The following is a 16,457-nucleotide window of genomic DNA, read 5'->3' as shown; positions in this document are numbered from 1 at the left end:
CTAAGAGTAAGAATTATTTGTGATCCTCTGATTGTCTCTGATCCTTTTTTTTTTTTTTTTTTTGAGAAAGAGTTCCGGGGCAGCAGTGGGCTGGAGAGTGGGCCTCCCCCAGGAAACCCCCAGGCCACTGCTGCCTGCCATGCCCGGGCCTAATGCCCAGGTGCCCTGGGGCTCACCGCCCCTCCAGTCCCAGTCCCCTTGATCTCATTCTTTTTAAACTCAGTTGATGATTCTCTTTGTGAAAATGTATGGGATGTTTAGAAAGGGTCCACAGAAAGCCAAAGCAAACCCAGGAGTGTGTCTGTACATTACAAAAGTGAAGGGTCCTTATCTAGATGATGGTGACCAGCTGAAAAATGTCCCTGAATGACTCATCAAAAGAAATCCGTATTGAATTGGATCAGATTAAAGGAAGGCTAAGTCCCAAATTGTAAAATTTTAAGGCAACAATGTAAACTCTCCCAGAGTAATCAAAGACTGTCTGAGAACAGAAGGTTGAATTAAGTTTAAGAAAAGGTTCATTTGAGATACGGCTCTAATATTTATGCTGTATGTGTACGGTTCAAAGCATAGTATTAATAAAATGTAACCATGGGTGCGCAGGTTACCATTACTGTGAAGCCATTGTTTACCCTTCTCCCCAGAAGAAACCACTATTCTGAATCTTAGGCTCATCAACCCCATGCCTTTCTTTTGCCATATATGGATGTGCCCCTAAAATATATGTTATTTAGATTTTTCCTTTGTTCCTGTTGTGAGACAGGATCTCGCTCTGTTGCCCAGACTGGAGTGCAGTAGGGCAATCTTGGCTCACTGCAGCCTTGACCTCCCAGGCTCAAGCGATTCTCCCATCTCAGCAACCCCACAACTCCCTGCTTTCCACCACCTGTTCCCCACTTAGATTTACTCACACATTTAATTTTTTTGTATACCTTTCTTCTTATATGACAAAACTTCCTTCTAGGATCATTTACTTCTCCCCAAAACACGTCTGTTTATTTTATTTATTTTAATTTATTATAATTATTTTTAGAGACAAAGTCTCACTCTGTTGCCTAGCCTGGAGTTCAGTGGTTCAATCCTAGGTCACTGCAGCTTCAGTCTACTGAGATCTTCTCACCTTGGCTTCCTGAACAGCTGGGAATGCAGGCTTACTACCATGACCAGCAAATTTTTAAAAGTTATTTTAGCGATGGGGGTCTTGCCGTGTTGCCCAGGCTTGTCTCAATCTCCTGGACTCAAGCAGTCCCCCTACCTCCGAGTCCCTAATAGCTGGAACTGAAATGAGTCTTTTTGAAAGACTTTTAGTGAGATTCTGGTCGTACCAAACACTGCTTTTCTTTCTCTATTTTTTTTCACCTTGTTCTGAAAATATATTTTCACTGGGTATATAATTCTAGCTTGTCAATTTTTTTTTTTTTCTCAGCACTATGAAGAGATTATTTCACCATATTCTGGGTTCAATTGTTAACTGAGCTGTAGTCTAAATTGACATTCCCTGGGAGATAATCTTTCTATTCTACCTAGGAGTACTACCAAAGAATAATCACTTTAAATACAAATTATCAGCATGTATTTTTACAACTAGGTAGTTTCAGTTCTAACCCAAAACTTGCATGGTGGAGAGCAGAGGTATCGCCTTGTGGTTAGAAGTTTCCAGCAGAGAAGCCCCTTGTCTCCAATCCCAGAGTCAAGGCAAAACCAGACACAATTCTTTACTGTTTTCTTCTGTAGGTGGGCTTTGTTATTTTCTCCAAAATCACCCCTTTTCTGGAGGTATTACCTTTTGAGGTTCTGTAAAAGCTGTAGACCAGTAGAGTTTGGTAGATGTTCCTACGATAGTCTTGGCCTTCAGTGTCTGGTTATGTGTCTGGGTTAGTGCTTTCATTTTTTTTTCCCCATTGGGGAGTTTGGAGGGTGAGTAATGAGAACTTTTTAAAAATGTCTTGCCAAGTTAGCTTTTCATCTGAAGATATTTTTAAAGAATCTATTCAGCATTTTAGGTGTTCTGTAAATTGACAGTCCCTCTGGGTAACTAATCAGCTATATTGCTGGAAGCGGAAATCTATTCTAAAGTATCTCTATGACTCTTATTGGGAAGTTGAGAGAAACATTAGATATTGATAATCTGCCACCATTTTCAGGTTAGTGTATTTAAAGTTCTACAGATGACAAGCATTGTTTCTGCTTAAAGAAAAATGTGTTAGCTTGACATAGATACCAGATGTGTCAAAATGTTCAGGGTATTATGGATGCTCCATTTTGACTCTGTATTTCTTTAGTCTAATGGATAACTGTATACTTTGTTTTCGATACAGGCACCTTTAACTAGTACTTAAATGAAAACAGAGAACTAAATACTTAATGATAGGCGATCATCATGTATGGCAGTTTTCTATTATAAATGTTTTGAACTAATTGAAGTGATTTACTTGGTGCTGTAATGATATGGGTCTTGAATGTGAGGATATAATTCAGCTTTGGAAGCATCTGCATGTACTATTTTATAATAATGAATCCTAGCATTGGTTTGTGGCAGTTTGTCATGGCCATGATAAGATGATATCTAATGAAAGCAGAATATAGCATTAACAGGGTATCATCTATCTGTCAACCTATTTTGTCTGTTGAAAATCTATTCTAGGCCAGGCACAGGGGCTCACACCTCTAATCCCAGTGCTTTGGGAGGTGGAGGCAGGAGAATTGCTTGAGCTCAGGAGTTCCAGACCAGTGTGGGCAACATAGTGACAACCTGTCTCTATAAACAGTTTTTTAAAAAATCAGCCAGGCATGGTGGCATAAGCCTGTAGTCCCAACTGCTTGGGAGGCTGAGTTGGGAGGATCATTTGAGCCCAGGAGGTTGAGACTGCTGTAAGGAGTGATTGTGCTACTGTACTCCAGCCTGGGTAACAGAGTGAGACTGTCTCAAAAAAAAAGAAAGAAAGAAAGAAAAAAGAGAACCAGTTAGGAAAGGGTAGGTATATGTAAAATAGGTGAAGGATGGGGATCAATCAGAGGAAAGCACGCCAAACAGAAAGACAAGTTCTCAATCCTGCCCATGGATTTAATTTGCAGCTTGGCTTTCAAGCTTTAAACTGTCTTCGGCCTAGAGTTGGGGTTTCACCCAGTACCCACTCATGTCTGCCTAGGCATTTGGCGGCCTCCTGTTGCTATCATTATATTTAGACATGGGCATACATACTTTGGATGCTGCTATTCAATACTCATAGTGATCAAGTTATTCTATATGTGCTACTTTTTAATGCTTAATATCACTTTTTATGTTTAATATGGTTTATAATTTTTCTTTTAGAGTCCAAAATAGGACATAAAATAAGAGGTAATTAGCATCAAAGGAGTACTTTTCATAATTATCCTTTATATTGTAAATCATAAATGATGTAGAAAGCAATACATTTATTTTGCAAATAGAATCATGACATTAGTGGAAGTAGAATTTTTTACATATAAAGTAATCACTATTTTTTCTATTATAGTAGTAAATATATCTGTGATATTCACTGATCTATTTAGTACAGGGCTAGAACCCCTTGAAGAATTTAATTGAATTTAAATTAGGAAATGTTTAGTTACCATGTAATTTCCCTAGTCCAGATTTTTGGCTGTGGAATGGAAAGGAAGGGTTGAACCTGAAAGAGATTTTTTTAGGAAAAATTGTCAGTAGTGTGACTGAAAGGTAATTGCCAGTTTGAAAGCTTAGAAGATGAAAAGGATGCCAGTTCTGTTGAGAGAATGAAACCATTAGGAGAAGCTGATAAGGTGTAGGGATGGGTCAGAGTGAAGATGTGTTCTCCTTTAGATTTGTTCAATTTGAGTTAATGATGGGACATCTGGGTGGGAGTGTCAGTTAGAAACATGAAGTTTGAGGATGCCTAAGAGTGGTCAGGGCTGGAGATGTTCATTTGGCATTATCAGCACTGAGGTGATACTGATCATGGGAAAGTCAATGAGCCTTCTAGGGAACTGAGTGTAATCTGAATGTTAAGTGTCAGAGTTTAAAATCATTTCTTTAGGATATGTTTCTCTGCCTGGGCTTGATTAAAGATTAGATAGGAAACCTTTAAATCCCTGATTATTTGTAAGACACACTTGTTACTTCAAGGTCAGGAATTTTCTCATCAATTTTCAATGCTTGTGTGTTATTTTGTTAACTAATAGGTTTTTGAAAATAGTGACTGCATGTTGAGGGCTTGAAATGCCCCATCCCCAAATGCTTTAGGGGTAATCAGGTAATCAGCATTTTAACAGACTTCAGTATGTATGTCGATTCTTGGAGTCAAATGCCAAGAGTTTTGGAAATGTTAGGAATTTTATAGCAAAAGGAGAAGATTGTGCCATCACTACCTGACAGAAAATGTATTTTGGATCAAATGGAAGAGAAATTACTAATTCATATGTTGATTGTGTTCCACTGTGTAAACAAGAACATACACAGCCCTTTTGGCCCTGTTATCTTTATGAGGGCAGAATCTCCAGTGGTTAACATGGTGGTAGTCACGTAGTAGACATCCAGTATATATTGGCAGAATGGATGAATAAAACAGAAAATAAGTATAGAACCAAGCACTGGCATGAAACTGTTTGTCGTTTAATTCAAAGAAAAGTAAAAGAACACATGATTTAAGATCAGTAAACACATACACAGTGATTTAAGCCATATACCATAAGAAAGTTCTGAAAAACATGGATAAGGAATTGTGTTTTCTGACCAAGCAAAATGGGGAAAAGATGTGTTATGATGATAGAGATTTAGCCAAGGGACTTTTAGGGAAATGTTTCTTTTCTTTTCTTTTCTTTTTTTTTTTTTTTTTTTTTTTTGAGACAGAGTCTTGCTCTGTTGCCCAAGCTGGAGTGCAGTGGCCGGATCTCAGCTCACTGCAAGTTCCACCTCTCGGGCTCATGCCATTCTCCTGCCTTAGCCTCCCGAGTAACTGGGACTACAGGCATCTGCCACCGCACCTGGCTAATTTTTTGTATTTTTAGTAGAGTTTGGGTTTTACCGTGTTAGTCAGGATGGTCTCGATCTCCTGACCTCATGATCCACCCGCCTCGGCCTCCCAAAGTGCTGGGATTACAGGCGTGAGCCACCACGCCTGGCCAAGGGAAATGTTTCTTATCTGGATTTTTAAAAATACACAATTGTCAACATAAGTTAAAGTAAGACATTACTAATAAATATATATAAAATATGTATTTTTATAAAGAAATATTGGCCCCAATTCATTTATGTGGAATTGATGGTCTTCATCAAAATGAACCTAACGCTGTTCTTCTACTAGTTCTTCTACTAGTAAAGTGACTTAATGAGATAGGAGACAAAAAAGAAAGGTTATGTTTTTGCAAGAAGGAAAGGGCATTATGGTTCAATACCTTTACTTAACTAACCTTTAAGTGTTCAATTAACATTTAAAGGAAATAAAGTTTTGGAAGTATTACAGAATAATTCCCAAAATGTAAAAAGTAGTTAAAAGCATGTGGTCTATTCATAGAAATTCCTTCACATAACACTGACAGTCATCAGAATGTAAATTTGTGATGCATAAAAGATGAAGAAAACTCTGCTCAATCAGTGACATAGTTGCTGCTTTCTATTTCGCTGTTTTCTTTGTGAACTTCAGTTCATTGACATTTTCTAGGATGAAACCTTCATACTTATCCAGAATTGATCTTTTAAACACAAATCCTGAAATATTTGAAAAAAAAAATATATATATGCACAGTAGTAAGCAGCAGCAGGGGGAGGGAGAAATTGAAGGGCTTGTGCCTTGAAACTTTCCAGGATATTTGCCTATCAACTCACAGTTTGTCAGAATCTGTTATACTTAAAAATTTATCACTTCTAGCCTTTACTACTATGAACAGCCTTTCACTTATAGCGAGCATAGAGGGTAGTCTTCGACTATTAACTCACCTTTGCAGTTTATTTAGAGAACAGAAGCAATTGTAGTATCAAGGAAGCATTAAATTCAAAAGCTACTTTTTTTTTTTTTTTAAGTACAGAGTTTTGGGGCAATATGAATGTTACAGTTTTACTGTCTAGCCTGATCTATGTCAGTTCACCTGTATTTTTCTTGCTCTTGCTCGTAGCTGCTGTTGCAGGACCCTGACTCTTATCAAAAGTCTCAACATTAGATGTTTCTAGAGGTCTCAGGGAATAGCTTACACATTCTCTGAATGAATTTTGCCAGCTTCCATGTGGCAACTGTGGGTTCTTGTTTTGATCCTCTCCCCTGGGGACAACGGTGTGTGGGAAGAGGGGAGGAGTTTCCCACGGGGCACAGCTGGTGGTGTATTGAAGCCTTCTAGGTGCCAAGGGTGTGGGGTGTTCTTTGGCAAAGTATGGGAACATGTATTTTTTCCTTGCTTTCCTTTTTAAATGTACTTGATTAGAGGAGTACCAAAGCAGTGCTCTTCACACAGTTCTCCTTTCCACAGTATTCAGACATCTGACCACGTTGGGGATGAATAGTCTGGGCCTGGAATCACATCCAAGAAACACATCTATAGTGCACTCAGAATCACCCTAACTCTTTCCAAATTGCAGGTTTTCTCACTGGACTAATCCTGTCTGCTTGCTGCTTGACTTCTCTTCCTTTAGAAAATGTCTTTCCTGGGAGCCCCCTTAGTCCACCGCACAAACAGACTTCAGGCTGATTCCTAGGACTCTGTGTATCAGTGTCAAGCTGTGCCTTGAACCCCTGCCTTTTTTCCATTTTCTCTGTTGGTATGCTTTTGATGAGTAGGTGAAGTGGAGGTAAATGAATACCATTACATCTCTGTCTCTATGTATTATCTTCCTTCCTCTTTTATTTAGGAATTTATGGGAATGAAAAAATACTACTATCCAACCTTATACTACATCTTTGTCTACAAAGCTTAGTATGTACATATATAAAAAATCAGATATGTTTAGGCATTGACTATAAGGACCACTTGCAACATGAGATCCTACAGGTAGGTGACTCATAAGAGCAGTATGTACTGTCGTGGTAGTCTGCATCTGCTGCACATTTGAGAGTGAGTTTTATTCTAATTTGCAAGTACAACCTACTAAACAATGGCAGTTATATAAGCTTATAACTCATAAGATGATATTCAGAGTAGAATACATCCAAGGCCACTAAATGTGTTAAATATTTCATACAGCTGAATAGAGAAAGAGAAGATATGTCACCTCCCACTGTGGCGCCTTCATTCTGAAAATAACAGGTTACCTATAGCTAGAAGAAAAATAAAATAACGAAAGTTTCACATTCCCAGCTAAAATTATATTTTAGGCTTGATTCACTCCACAATACTTATTTTCACAGTTATAGCTTCAAATTGAGGTGGAGATTTTTAAATATGCAGAATTGATTTTAAATAATTTTAATGATCTTAATCTTTCTAATTTAGTTTCACTGTGGTGAAAATTATGCAAGTTACCAAACTGAGTCTTTGTTTTTCTTAATAACATACATACTTCACAAAAAAAAAATCCCATCAACAGAAACAATTTTTAAAAACCAATTGAGTAATTTCTATGCATCAAAAATATTTGAAAAAATGGAAATAATATCTTGGTATTTACTTACCTTCTTATTCTGTAAGAGAAAATAATACTAATGGAGCAAAATAATGGATGCCCTTGATTTCATTTCAGTATTCATATATGTGGTTATATCCATATTTATATTTAAGTCAAAGGGTGCAATATTTTAGAACAGGTCTCATTGATTAGATGATTGGTGCCATTGCAGGCCCAGAGCTTAATGGAAAGGCAAAATTGAGTGAGAGGAGGGAAGAGATAAATGAGGAGAACAAAAGGGTACTTATAGTGGGGGTATAAGGTTGTGTGTTCCCTACCCTAGTTATCTTTTCATTGTGGAAAAATATGTAACACAAAACTAACCATTTTACCCACTTTACGTGTATAATAAAGAAGCATTAAGTACGTTTGTGTTGTTGTACAACCATTACCACTATTTCCAGAACTTTGTCATCATCCCAAACAGAAACTCTAAACCTATTAAGCAATAGCTCCTTATACCCTTCTACCCCCAGCTTCTGGTAAACTCAATTCTACTTTTTGTCTCTAAAAATTTGCCTATTGATGATACTTCATATCAGTGGAATCATACAATATTTGTTCTTTTATATCCATTTTGTTTTACTAAGTGAAATATTTGTAGGGTTTATCTATGTTATGACATGTGTCAAAACTTGATTCCTTTATGACTAAGATTCCATTGTATGTACATACTGCATTTTATCAGTACTTCTGCTGATAGACAGATGGGTTGTTTCCACCTTCTGGATATTGAATAATGATGCTATGAACATTTGTGTACAGTATCTGTTTGAGTTCCTGGTTTTAGTTTTTTGTGTGCATACCTAAGTGTATTAGAGTTTTCCAAAGAAACAGAACCAATAGAGTGTGTGTGTGTGTGTGTGTGTGCGTGTGCGTGTGTACATAAAGAGATTTATTATGAGGAGGTGGCTCACTGCATTATGGAAGCTGGGAAGTCTCATGATCTGCCATTTGTAAGCCAGAGACCCAGGAAAGCCAGTGGTGTAAATCTCGTCCAAGTCCTCAGTCGGAGGGCTTGAGAACCATGAGAGCTCACGGTGTAAATCCCAGTCCAAGGACAGGAGAAGATCAATGTCCCAGCTCAAGCAGGCAGACAGGAAACAAAAGGATGAATTCCTCCTCCTTCTGCTATTTTGTTCTGTTCAGGCCCCCAAATGATTGGCTGATTCTCACCTATACTGGGGAGGGGGCAATCAACATTACTGAGTCTACCAATTAAAATGCTAATCTCATCCTGAAACACCCTCACAGACATACCCAGAAATGATGTTTAATCTGGGCACATCTTTGCCCACTCAAGTTGACACATAACCATCATATAAGGGGTGGAATTTTGGAGTGGTATGTTAATTCTGTGTTGATTTTCTGAGGAACCACCAAATTGTTTTCTATGGGGACTGCATCATTTTACATTCCCCCCAGTAACGTACAAGCATTCCTGTTCTTCCACATCCTCACTAACACGAGTTATATTCCACTGTTTTGAAAATAGCCATTCTCTGGGTGTGAGAGAGTATTTTATTGAGGATGCTATTGTAAGTTGAATAGTTTTACTAATTTCTTTTATAGACTGTTCATTGCAAGTGCATAGAAATGCAAACTGATTTTTGCACGTTGATTGTGTACCTTCAGTTTTGTTGAATTCATTTATTAGCTCCATCAGTTTTTTGCAGATGATTTAGTGTTTCTTACATATAAGATCATGTCATCTGTGAGCAGAAATACTTTTACTTCTTCCTTCCCTAATTACATGTCTTTTTGTTTCTTTTTTGCCTAATTGCTCTTGATCATGGTGTATACTCCTTTTTTATGCTGCTGAATTCAGTTCGCTAGTATTTTTTGGAGGAATTTTACATTTGTATTAATAAGGTATATTGGCCTAGAGTTGTTGGTTTTTTTTTGTAGTATATTCTACCAACCTCCTTATCAGGGTAATGATGGCTGCATAGAAAGAGATAGGAAGTTTTCCCATCTTCATTTTTTGGGTAAAGTTGAGAAGAATTGGTATACATTCTTCTTTAAATATTGGTAGAATTCATCAGTGAAGCTATTGGGTCCTATGCATTTCTTCATGTGGAGGTTTCTGATTACTGATTCAATCTACTTACTTGTTATAGATCTATTCAGATTTTCTATTTCTTCTTGTGTCCATTTTAGTAGTTTTTTTTTTTTTATTTCTAGGAACTAGTCCATTTCTTCTAGGTTATTCAAATTTTTGGTAAATAATTGTTCATAATTTTCTCTTATAATTTTTTCTTTTTATGAAATCAGTAGTAATGTCCACTTTTATTTCTGATTTTAATTACTAGAGTTTTCTCTTTTTCTTAAACTCATCAATCTAGCTAGAGGTTTGTGATTTGTTTTTTTGTTTTGTTTTGTTTTGTTTTGATCTTTTCAAAGAACTAACTTGATATTGCTTGGCTATGTCCTGACCCAAATCTCAACTTGAATTGTATCTTCCAGAATTACCACATGTTGTGGGAGGGACCCAAGGGGAGGTAATTGAATTATAGGGGCCAGTCTTTCCCGTGCTATTCTCGTGATAGTGAATAAGTCTCACGAGATCTGATGGGTTTATCAGGGGTTTCTGCTTTTGCTTCTTCCTCATTTTCCCTCGCCACTGCCATATAAGAAGTGCCTTTCACCTCTCACCATGATTCTAAGGCCTCCCCAGTCATGTGTAACTGTAAATCCAATTAAACCTTTTTTTTTTTTTTTTTTTTGAGACGGAGTATTACTCTGTTGCTCAGGCTGGAGTGCAGTGGCGTGATTTTGACTCATTACAACCTCCGCCTCCCAGGTTCAAGCGATTCTCCCTCCTCAGCCTCCCGAGTAGCTGAGATTACAGGCACCCACCATCTTGCTCGGCTAATTTTTGTATTTTTGTAGAGATGGGGTTTCACCATGTTGGCCAAGCTGGTCTTGAACTCCTGACCCCAGGTGATCCACCTGCCTTGGCCTCCCAAAGTGCTGGGATTACAGGTGTGAGCCACTGCACCTGTCCTTAAACCTCTTTTTCTTCCCAGGCTCAGGTATGTCTTAATCAGTAGCATGAAAACGGACTAATATACAGCTTTTGGCTTGGTTTCATTAATTTTCTCTATTGGTTTAAAGTTTTCTTTTTCTTTTCTTTTCTGGTTTTTTTTTTTTTTTTTTTTTGTCTTTTTGTTTTTTTGTCTTCTCTTTTTGAGACAGGGTCTCACTTTGTTGCCCAGGCTGGAGTGCAGTGTTACAATCACAGCTCACTGCAGCTTCAACCTCCTTTGCTCAAGTGATCCTCCCAAGTAGCTGGGACCACAGGCATGAGCCACCAGGCCTGGCTAATTTTTGTATTTTTTGTAGAGACAGGGTTTTGCCATGTTTCCCAGTCTGGTCTTGAACTCCTAAGATCAAGGGATCCACCTGCCTCAGCCTCCCAAAGTGCTGGGATTACAGGCATGAGCCAGCACACATGGCAGGTTTTAAGTTTTCTATCTTGTTTTTCTCTAATCTTTGTTTCCTTCCTGCTATTAGCTTTAGCTTTAGTTTGCTCCTCCTTTTCTAGTTCCTTAAGATGTACAGTTAGTTTATTGTTTTGAAGTCTTTTTTTTTTTTTTTTTAATGTAGGCAGGTACTGCTATAATGTTCCCTCTTAGCACTGCTTTCACTGCATTCCGTGTGTTTTGATATGTTGTATTTGTAGTTTCATTCCTCTCAAGGTATTTTCTAGTTTTCCTTGTGGTTCTTTCTTTGACCCATTGGTCGCTTAAAATTTTATTTATTAATTTCTGCATAACCGAGGATTTTCCACTTTTCCTTCTGTTATTCCTTTTTAGTTTCATTCACTTGTGATCACAAAGCAATTTTGTATGATATTAATTTTTTAAAATGTATTAGGACTTGTTTTGTGGCCTGACATGATTATCCTGGAAAATGTTTTATGTGCACTTGAGAATAATGTACATTTTGCTTTTGTTAGCTGGGGTGTTTTGTATAAGGCTGGGAGGCTTATAAACAACAGAAATTTATTTCTCACTATCTTGGAGGCTGGAGGTCCAAGTTCAGGATGTCAACATAGTTGGGCCCTCTTCTGGGTTGCAGACTGCTAACTTCTCATTGCATGCTTCCATTGTGGGAAGAGAGCAAGCTAGTTCTCTGGCCTCTTCTTACCAGGGAACTAATCGTACTTGTGAGGGCTCCACTCTTACGACCTAACTGCCCCTCAAAGGTGCTGCCTTTAAGAATAATCACGTTGAGAATTAGATTTCAGCATAAGGATTTTGGAGGGACACAAACATTCACTTCATAAGAGTCATCAAGTTTGAGCATGCATCAGACTTCATCACTTTTGCTTGATTCTCCATTAAAAGTAGGAATGCATTGTGGACTTAAATATAGACATTGTAGATAATGGGAGATGTTGTACAAACCAACTGTAATTTATAAGATTGAAGATGATTCCAGGTTTTGAAAAATTATGAATGGTAGAGTTGATCCTTTCTTTTTTAGTATTATTGTACATAAGCAAATTCTACGTAGTATTTTTCTGTTTTTAGTTTAGATTGACTAATTATTATGACTGGAAATAAAGCTTAAAAAGTATTCTATATGTTTAAGTCCCAGAAGTTTACTCAATTTTGGAATACCATTTATTCTTATATGATCTTTTATTCAATATGTATATGCTATATTGTACAAAACCCAAACAAGTTTATACATTTTATTCACAATTTATTGTAGTTCATTTTTAGGTCAAATTTTGGAGGGGTGGGGAAGGGCTGATACTCTGGTACCATAACAGAACCATAATCAGAAATTTCCTGTCCCAATTAATCACTTTCATAATTGTTAACGCATGTTTAAAAATTCTAATACTAAAACACTAAACTTTTATACTTTTATTTCTTTTTAGAACCTTGTGAAACATCTTCCTGAGCAGAAGATACTCAATGAATTAGCAGAGCTTAAGAATGAATATGATGACCTCTGTGAGCCTGAACAATTTGGAGTTGTGGTATGTATCCAACATGAGGGACCACAGACTCAGCTGGGAGGTTAACACTTGCCAGAAAGAGTGAAAAGAAAGACATTTCAGTTGTCAATTCTTTTTTCATTACTGTATTGCTACATAATTTAATATAATATTGGCTGTCAGAAAAAAATCCTTTTTTACCTATTATTATTTGTCATGGCATTGAAAAATAATAAAATATTCGCATTCATAAAATACTTCAAAATATCTCAGGGGATCTTTTGTATAACAGTGCCAATTTTTAATTCTATTAATATATGCAAACAGTATACATTATTATTATGTGGGCTATTTTTCCTTCCATTTAGATCTTTATGTTAGAATCTGACCCCTCAAAAATAGGTTAAAATAAAAGGTAATTACTAGATAATTAGCAAAGTAATAGAGACTCTTTTTCTAGGGTATATATCGTCTCAGAAAAAGTACAAGGATTTTCAGATTTTGTATAGTGTCATTAATTGATTTAAAGCTTGAAACGTACTGTTTTAGTTGGGAAGAAAATCTTATACATCATGTCTTGAAATCATCATGTAGTTAAATTATTATTTCTACATGAAATGAATTATTTTTTCTTATCCCACCCTTCATATTAAGGGGTACAAAAGATGAATAAGTATAAATTTTGAATTCAAGATTATAGTTATATTTTAAGTATTCCCCAAACTGACTATTCAAATAGTTGACACAAAACAAAAACAAAAAATGGCAGGAAAAGAGGGCACTATGATTTATTTAATTTCTTGGAGAAAAAGCTATTTTTTACTTAGGCGTTCAGTGCAAGTTTGTTTGCCGTATGAATAAATAGCTCCATTATGGTCACCAACTTTACCCTGGCTCCCTGAACATTTTCCATTTGCATACTAAGAATTTTAAAATTACCATTGGACCTAATAGTCAAACATTTTCAGCCTTATCCAAAATATTCTGTAAACTTTTAAATAGTATAGTATGTTAGAACTGATCTAATTTGATACCTTGCAGTTTAAAAATCCTGTTTAAAGTCAAACTGTGCTAGATGGGACTGAGCATGTTCCTTTTGAACATGTGCAATAAATGCTCACCCATATTTAGAGTTTATTAATTTTGAGACATGGCATTGACTACACTTATGTAGAAGGATTCTATCAAATTCTTGCAAAGAAAATCAGGAATGTATATTTGGGATCAGATAGAGCATATAATGGTATCTGAGAAAGGTATTTATTTCTCTTGTTTTTGAACAAGGTGAATTAACTAAATTCTAAATTTGATAGATATCATTTGTTAACTAAAAGCAATTTAGCACAATATTGAGTAATACAATTATTTAGACCAAAGTCCACATTTGAAGCCTGAGCTGCTTGGATTCATATTATAATTGAAGGAAGGCTATATACCCTCTGAGAATTCAGCTGTGTCATGATGGTTATGAGTTTTACAGTAGGTATACTACACAATTTCTCTGAAGTCATTTTTTTTTTCTGAATGCAGTTTATCTTGGAAGATGTATTAGTTTGCCAAGCAAGTCCTTTCAAGAGGCATATCCTTGGTACCACACTGAGGAAATGAAGTTTGGGGACATAAAAAGCAATATACCTTCTGAACTAAAAGCAAAATAGAAAATGGAAGAGATTTCTTGTTTATGCACATAACCATAAATAATTCTGAGGCTGTGTGTACATGAAGTAACCTAGTCCCCTTATTTACTCTCACCATTCTTAGCTACATGTCTGTGGGGGGTAAAAAGTCAAGGACATTACAAACTCGTTTACACCATGTAAATTACCTAAGATAGTATCAGTCAGGATTTGCCCAATCAAGTTTAGCTGCATTCACATCAAGGAAATATTTTTTAAACAATGATATACTTTAGTTTTTTAAACGTGTACTTTTCAGTGTTTAGAACAATATTATGTATAAAATAGACAGTAAATAAATGTTTATGGAATTGAATTACAGGACAATTATTAAGCCCAAGTCTGAGCCTGAAATTAGAAAGTAGTATAATTTAAATCTGTAACAATAGAAATTCTGCTAAAACGTGTTTCTCTAGGTGTATGCTGAAATTCAATTCACTTCTGTGTGTATACATCCAAACGTTTTTTAACCCTTAAACATATATCAACAGCCTAATGTGAGGACAATTTTGGAAATTGTTTAATAGAATCATCTGCAGTCATGAGAGAGGCTCCAAACTGGAAAGGCTCATTGCCTCTGCTCACTTCTCTTGTTAACATTATTAGTGTATTTATCACATGATTTCTATATGGAAAACCTCCAGTATCTCCCTGAATTTACAGAATGAAATCCAAGCTCCTTCACATTCTCACTGTACTTCTGACTGTCTTGCTTTCTTCCTTTCTGTTCCCTTTGGTGAAGTGAGTCAATTGGTATCTTTTTGACATTTTAGCCTTTACCTCAATCAGACTCTCACTGCCGTTTTAACAGTTATTTCACTCGCTTCCTATTCTGCGTCCTTTTATTTTTCCATAGTGGCCATACCATACCTTTCCTTCTCTCCTCAAGTCTTCTGTCTCCTCCCCATTCTTTTAACTTACTGCGAACATCCTAACCTGTTACTTGCCAGAGAATAAAGAAAGCACTTTGACTTCAGAACCTCCAATATCTCTTCTACCTACAAAGTTTTCTGTAGCTATATATCTTTTACTTACTCATTCTGTGTCAAACCTCAGAAATAGAGGAGCTCAATTATCATTAACATTATTGCTGTTGCTATTAGTATGGATAGAAACAAAATAAATATTGAGGACTTAACTTGTCAGATTCTATGAGAAGCATTTTTACTTCCACCAACTTATGTATTTCTCAGGACAACCCTGCGAGTTTGGCACTATTAATGGCTCCATATTAAGGATGAGGATGCCGGGTGCATTGGTTCATGCCTGTAATCCCAGCACTTTGGGAGGCCGAGGCGGGAGGATCACTTGAGTTCAGGAGTTCAAGACCAGCCTGGCCAACATGGTGAAACCTCATCTCTACTAAAAATACACAAATTGGCCAGGCGTGGTGGCTCACGCCTATAATCCCAGCACTTTGGGAGGCTGAGGTGGGCGGATCACCTGAGGTCAGGAGTCCGAGACCAGCCTGGCTAACATGGTGAAACTCCATCTCTACTAAAAATGCAAAAATTAGCTGGGCATGGTGGCGGGCACCTGTACTCCCAGCTACTTGGGAGGCTGAGGCAGGAGAATGACGTGAACCCGGGAAGTGGAGCTTGCAGTGAGCCAAGATAGCACCACTGCACTCCAGCCTGGGCGACAGAATGAGACTCCATCTAAAATAAATAAATAAATGCAAAAATGAGCTGGGCATGGTGGCACTTGCCTGTAATCCCAGCTACACAGGAGGCTGAGGCAGGAGAATCGCTTGAATCTGGGAGGCGGAGGTTGCAGTGAGCTGACATCAGGCCCCTGCACTCTAGCCTGGGCCACAGAGCAAGACTCCGTCTCAAAAAAAAAAAAAAGGAGGAGGAAACTGGGCCCAAGGAAGATTAGTTTACTTGTCCAAGGTCACACAGTAACTAGTAGTCACAGAATTCAAATGATTCAAATGTTAGCAGTCTGTATTTGTAGCCAGTGCTTTAGCCACTGTGCTCCTGGGTTGTGGGTATGTGGGTGTGTATGTGATGCTCTACTACATGCTAATCTTCTCACTTCAGTTTGGGCTTTGTTATGCACTGCCTACTTTAGGTGGTAGTATCTCTTATTTGCTTTCCTTCTGTTAGTTATTTTATTACTTCCTCAATTTGTCAGTTTCCACTCTGCTCTGCTCTTCAGAAAAAAAGAAAATCTTCAGTCATTTGCTGCTGGGAAAGGAGTGGATAGATAGGTGGATGGATGAATAAAAATCCTTCCT

General features: G+C 37.2%; 1 protein-coding gene across 8 annotated transcripts in view; it reads left to right on the top strand.

Annotated features, from left to right (window-relative positions):
- Nucleotides 1-16,457, top strand: part of DIAPH2 (diaphanous related formin 2) — a 914,469-nt gene that overhangs the window by 400,856 nt on the left and 497,156 nt on the right. For all 8 annotated transcript variants that reach the window (XM_021932747.2, XM_021932745.2, XM_021932750.2 and 5 more), the window contains one exon: nt 12,483-12,584. In XM_021932747.2, coding sequence (XP_021788439.1) covers nt 12,483-12,584 — 102 coding nt within the window. The remainder of the gene's footprint in view (nt 1-12,482; nt 12,585-16,457) is intronic.

Source organism: Papio anubis, chromosome X (genome assembly GCF_008728515.1).
Source record: "Papio anubis isolate 15944 chromosome X, Panubis1.0, whole genome shotgun sequence".
NCBI classification, from domain to species: Eukaryota; Metazoa; Chordata; class Mammalia; order Primates; family Cercopithecidae; genus Papio; species Papio anubis.
Note: the sequence above shows the minus strand (reverse complement) of the source record. Positions and strands in the feature narration are given on the sequence as shown.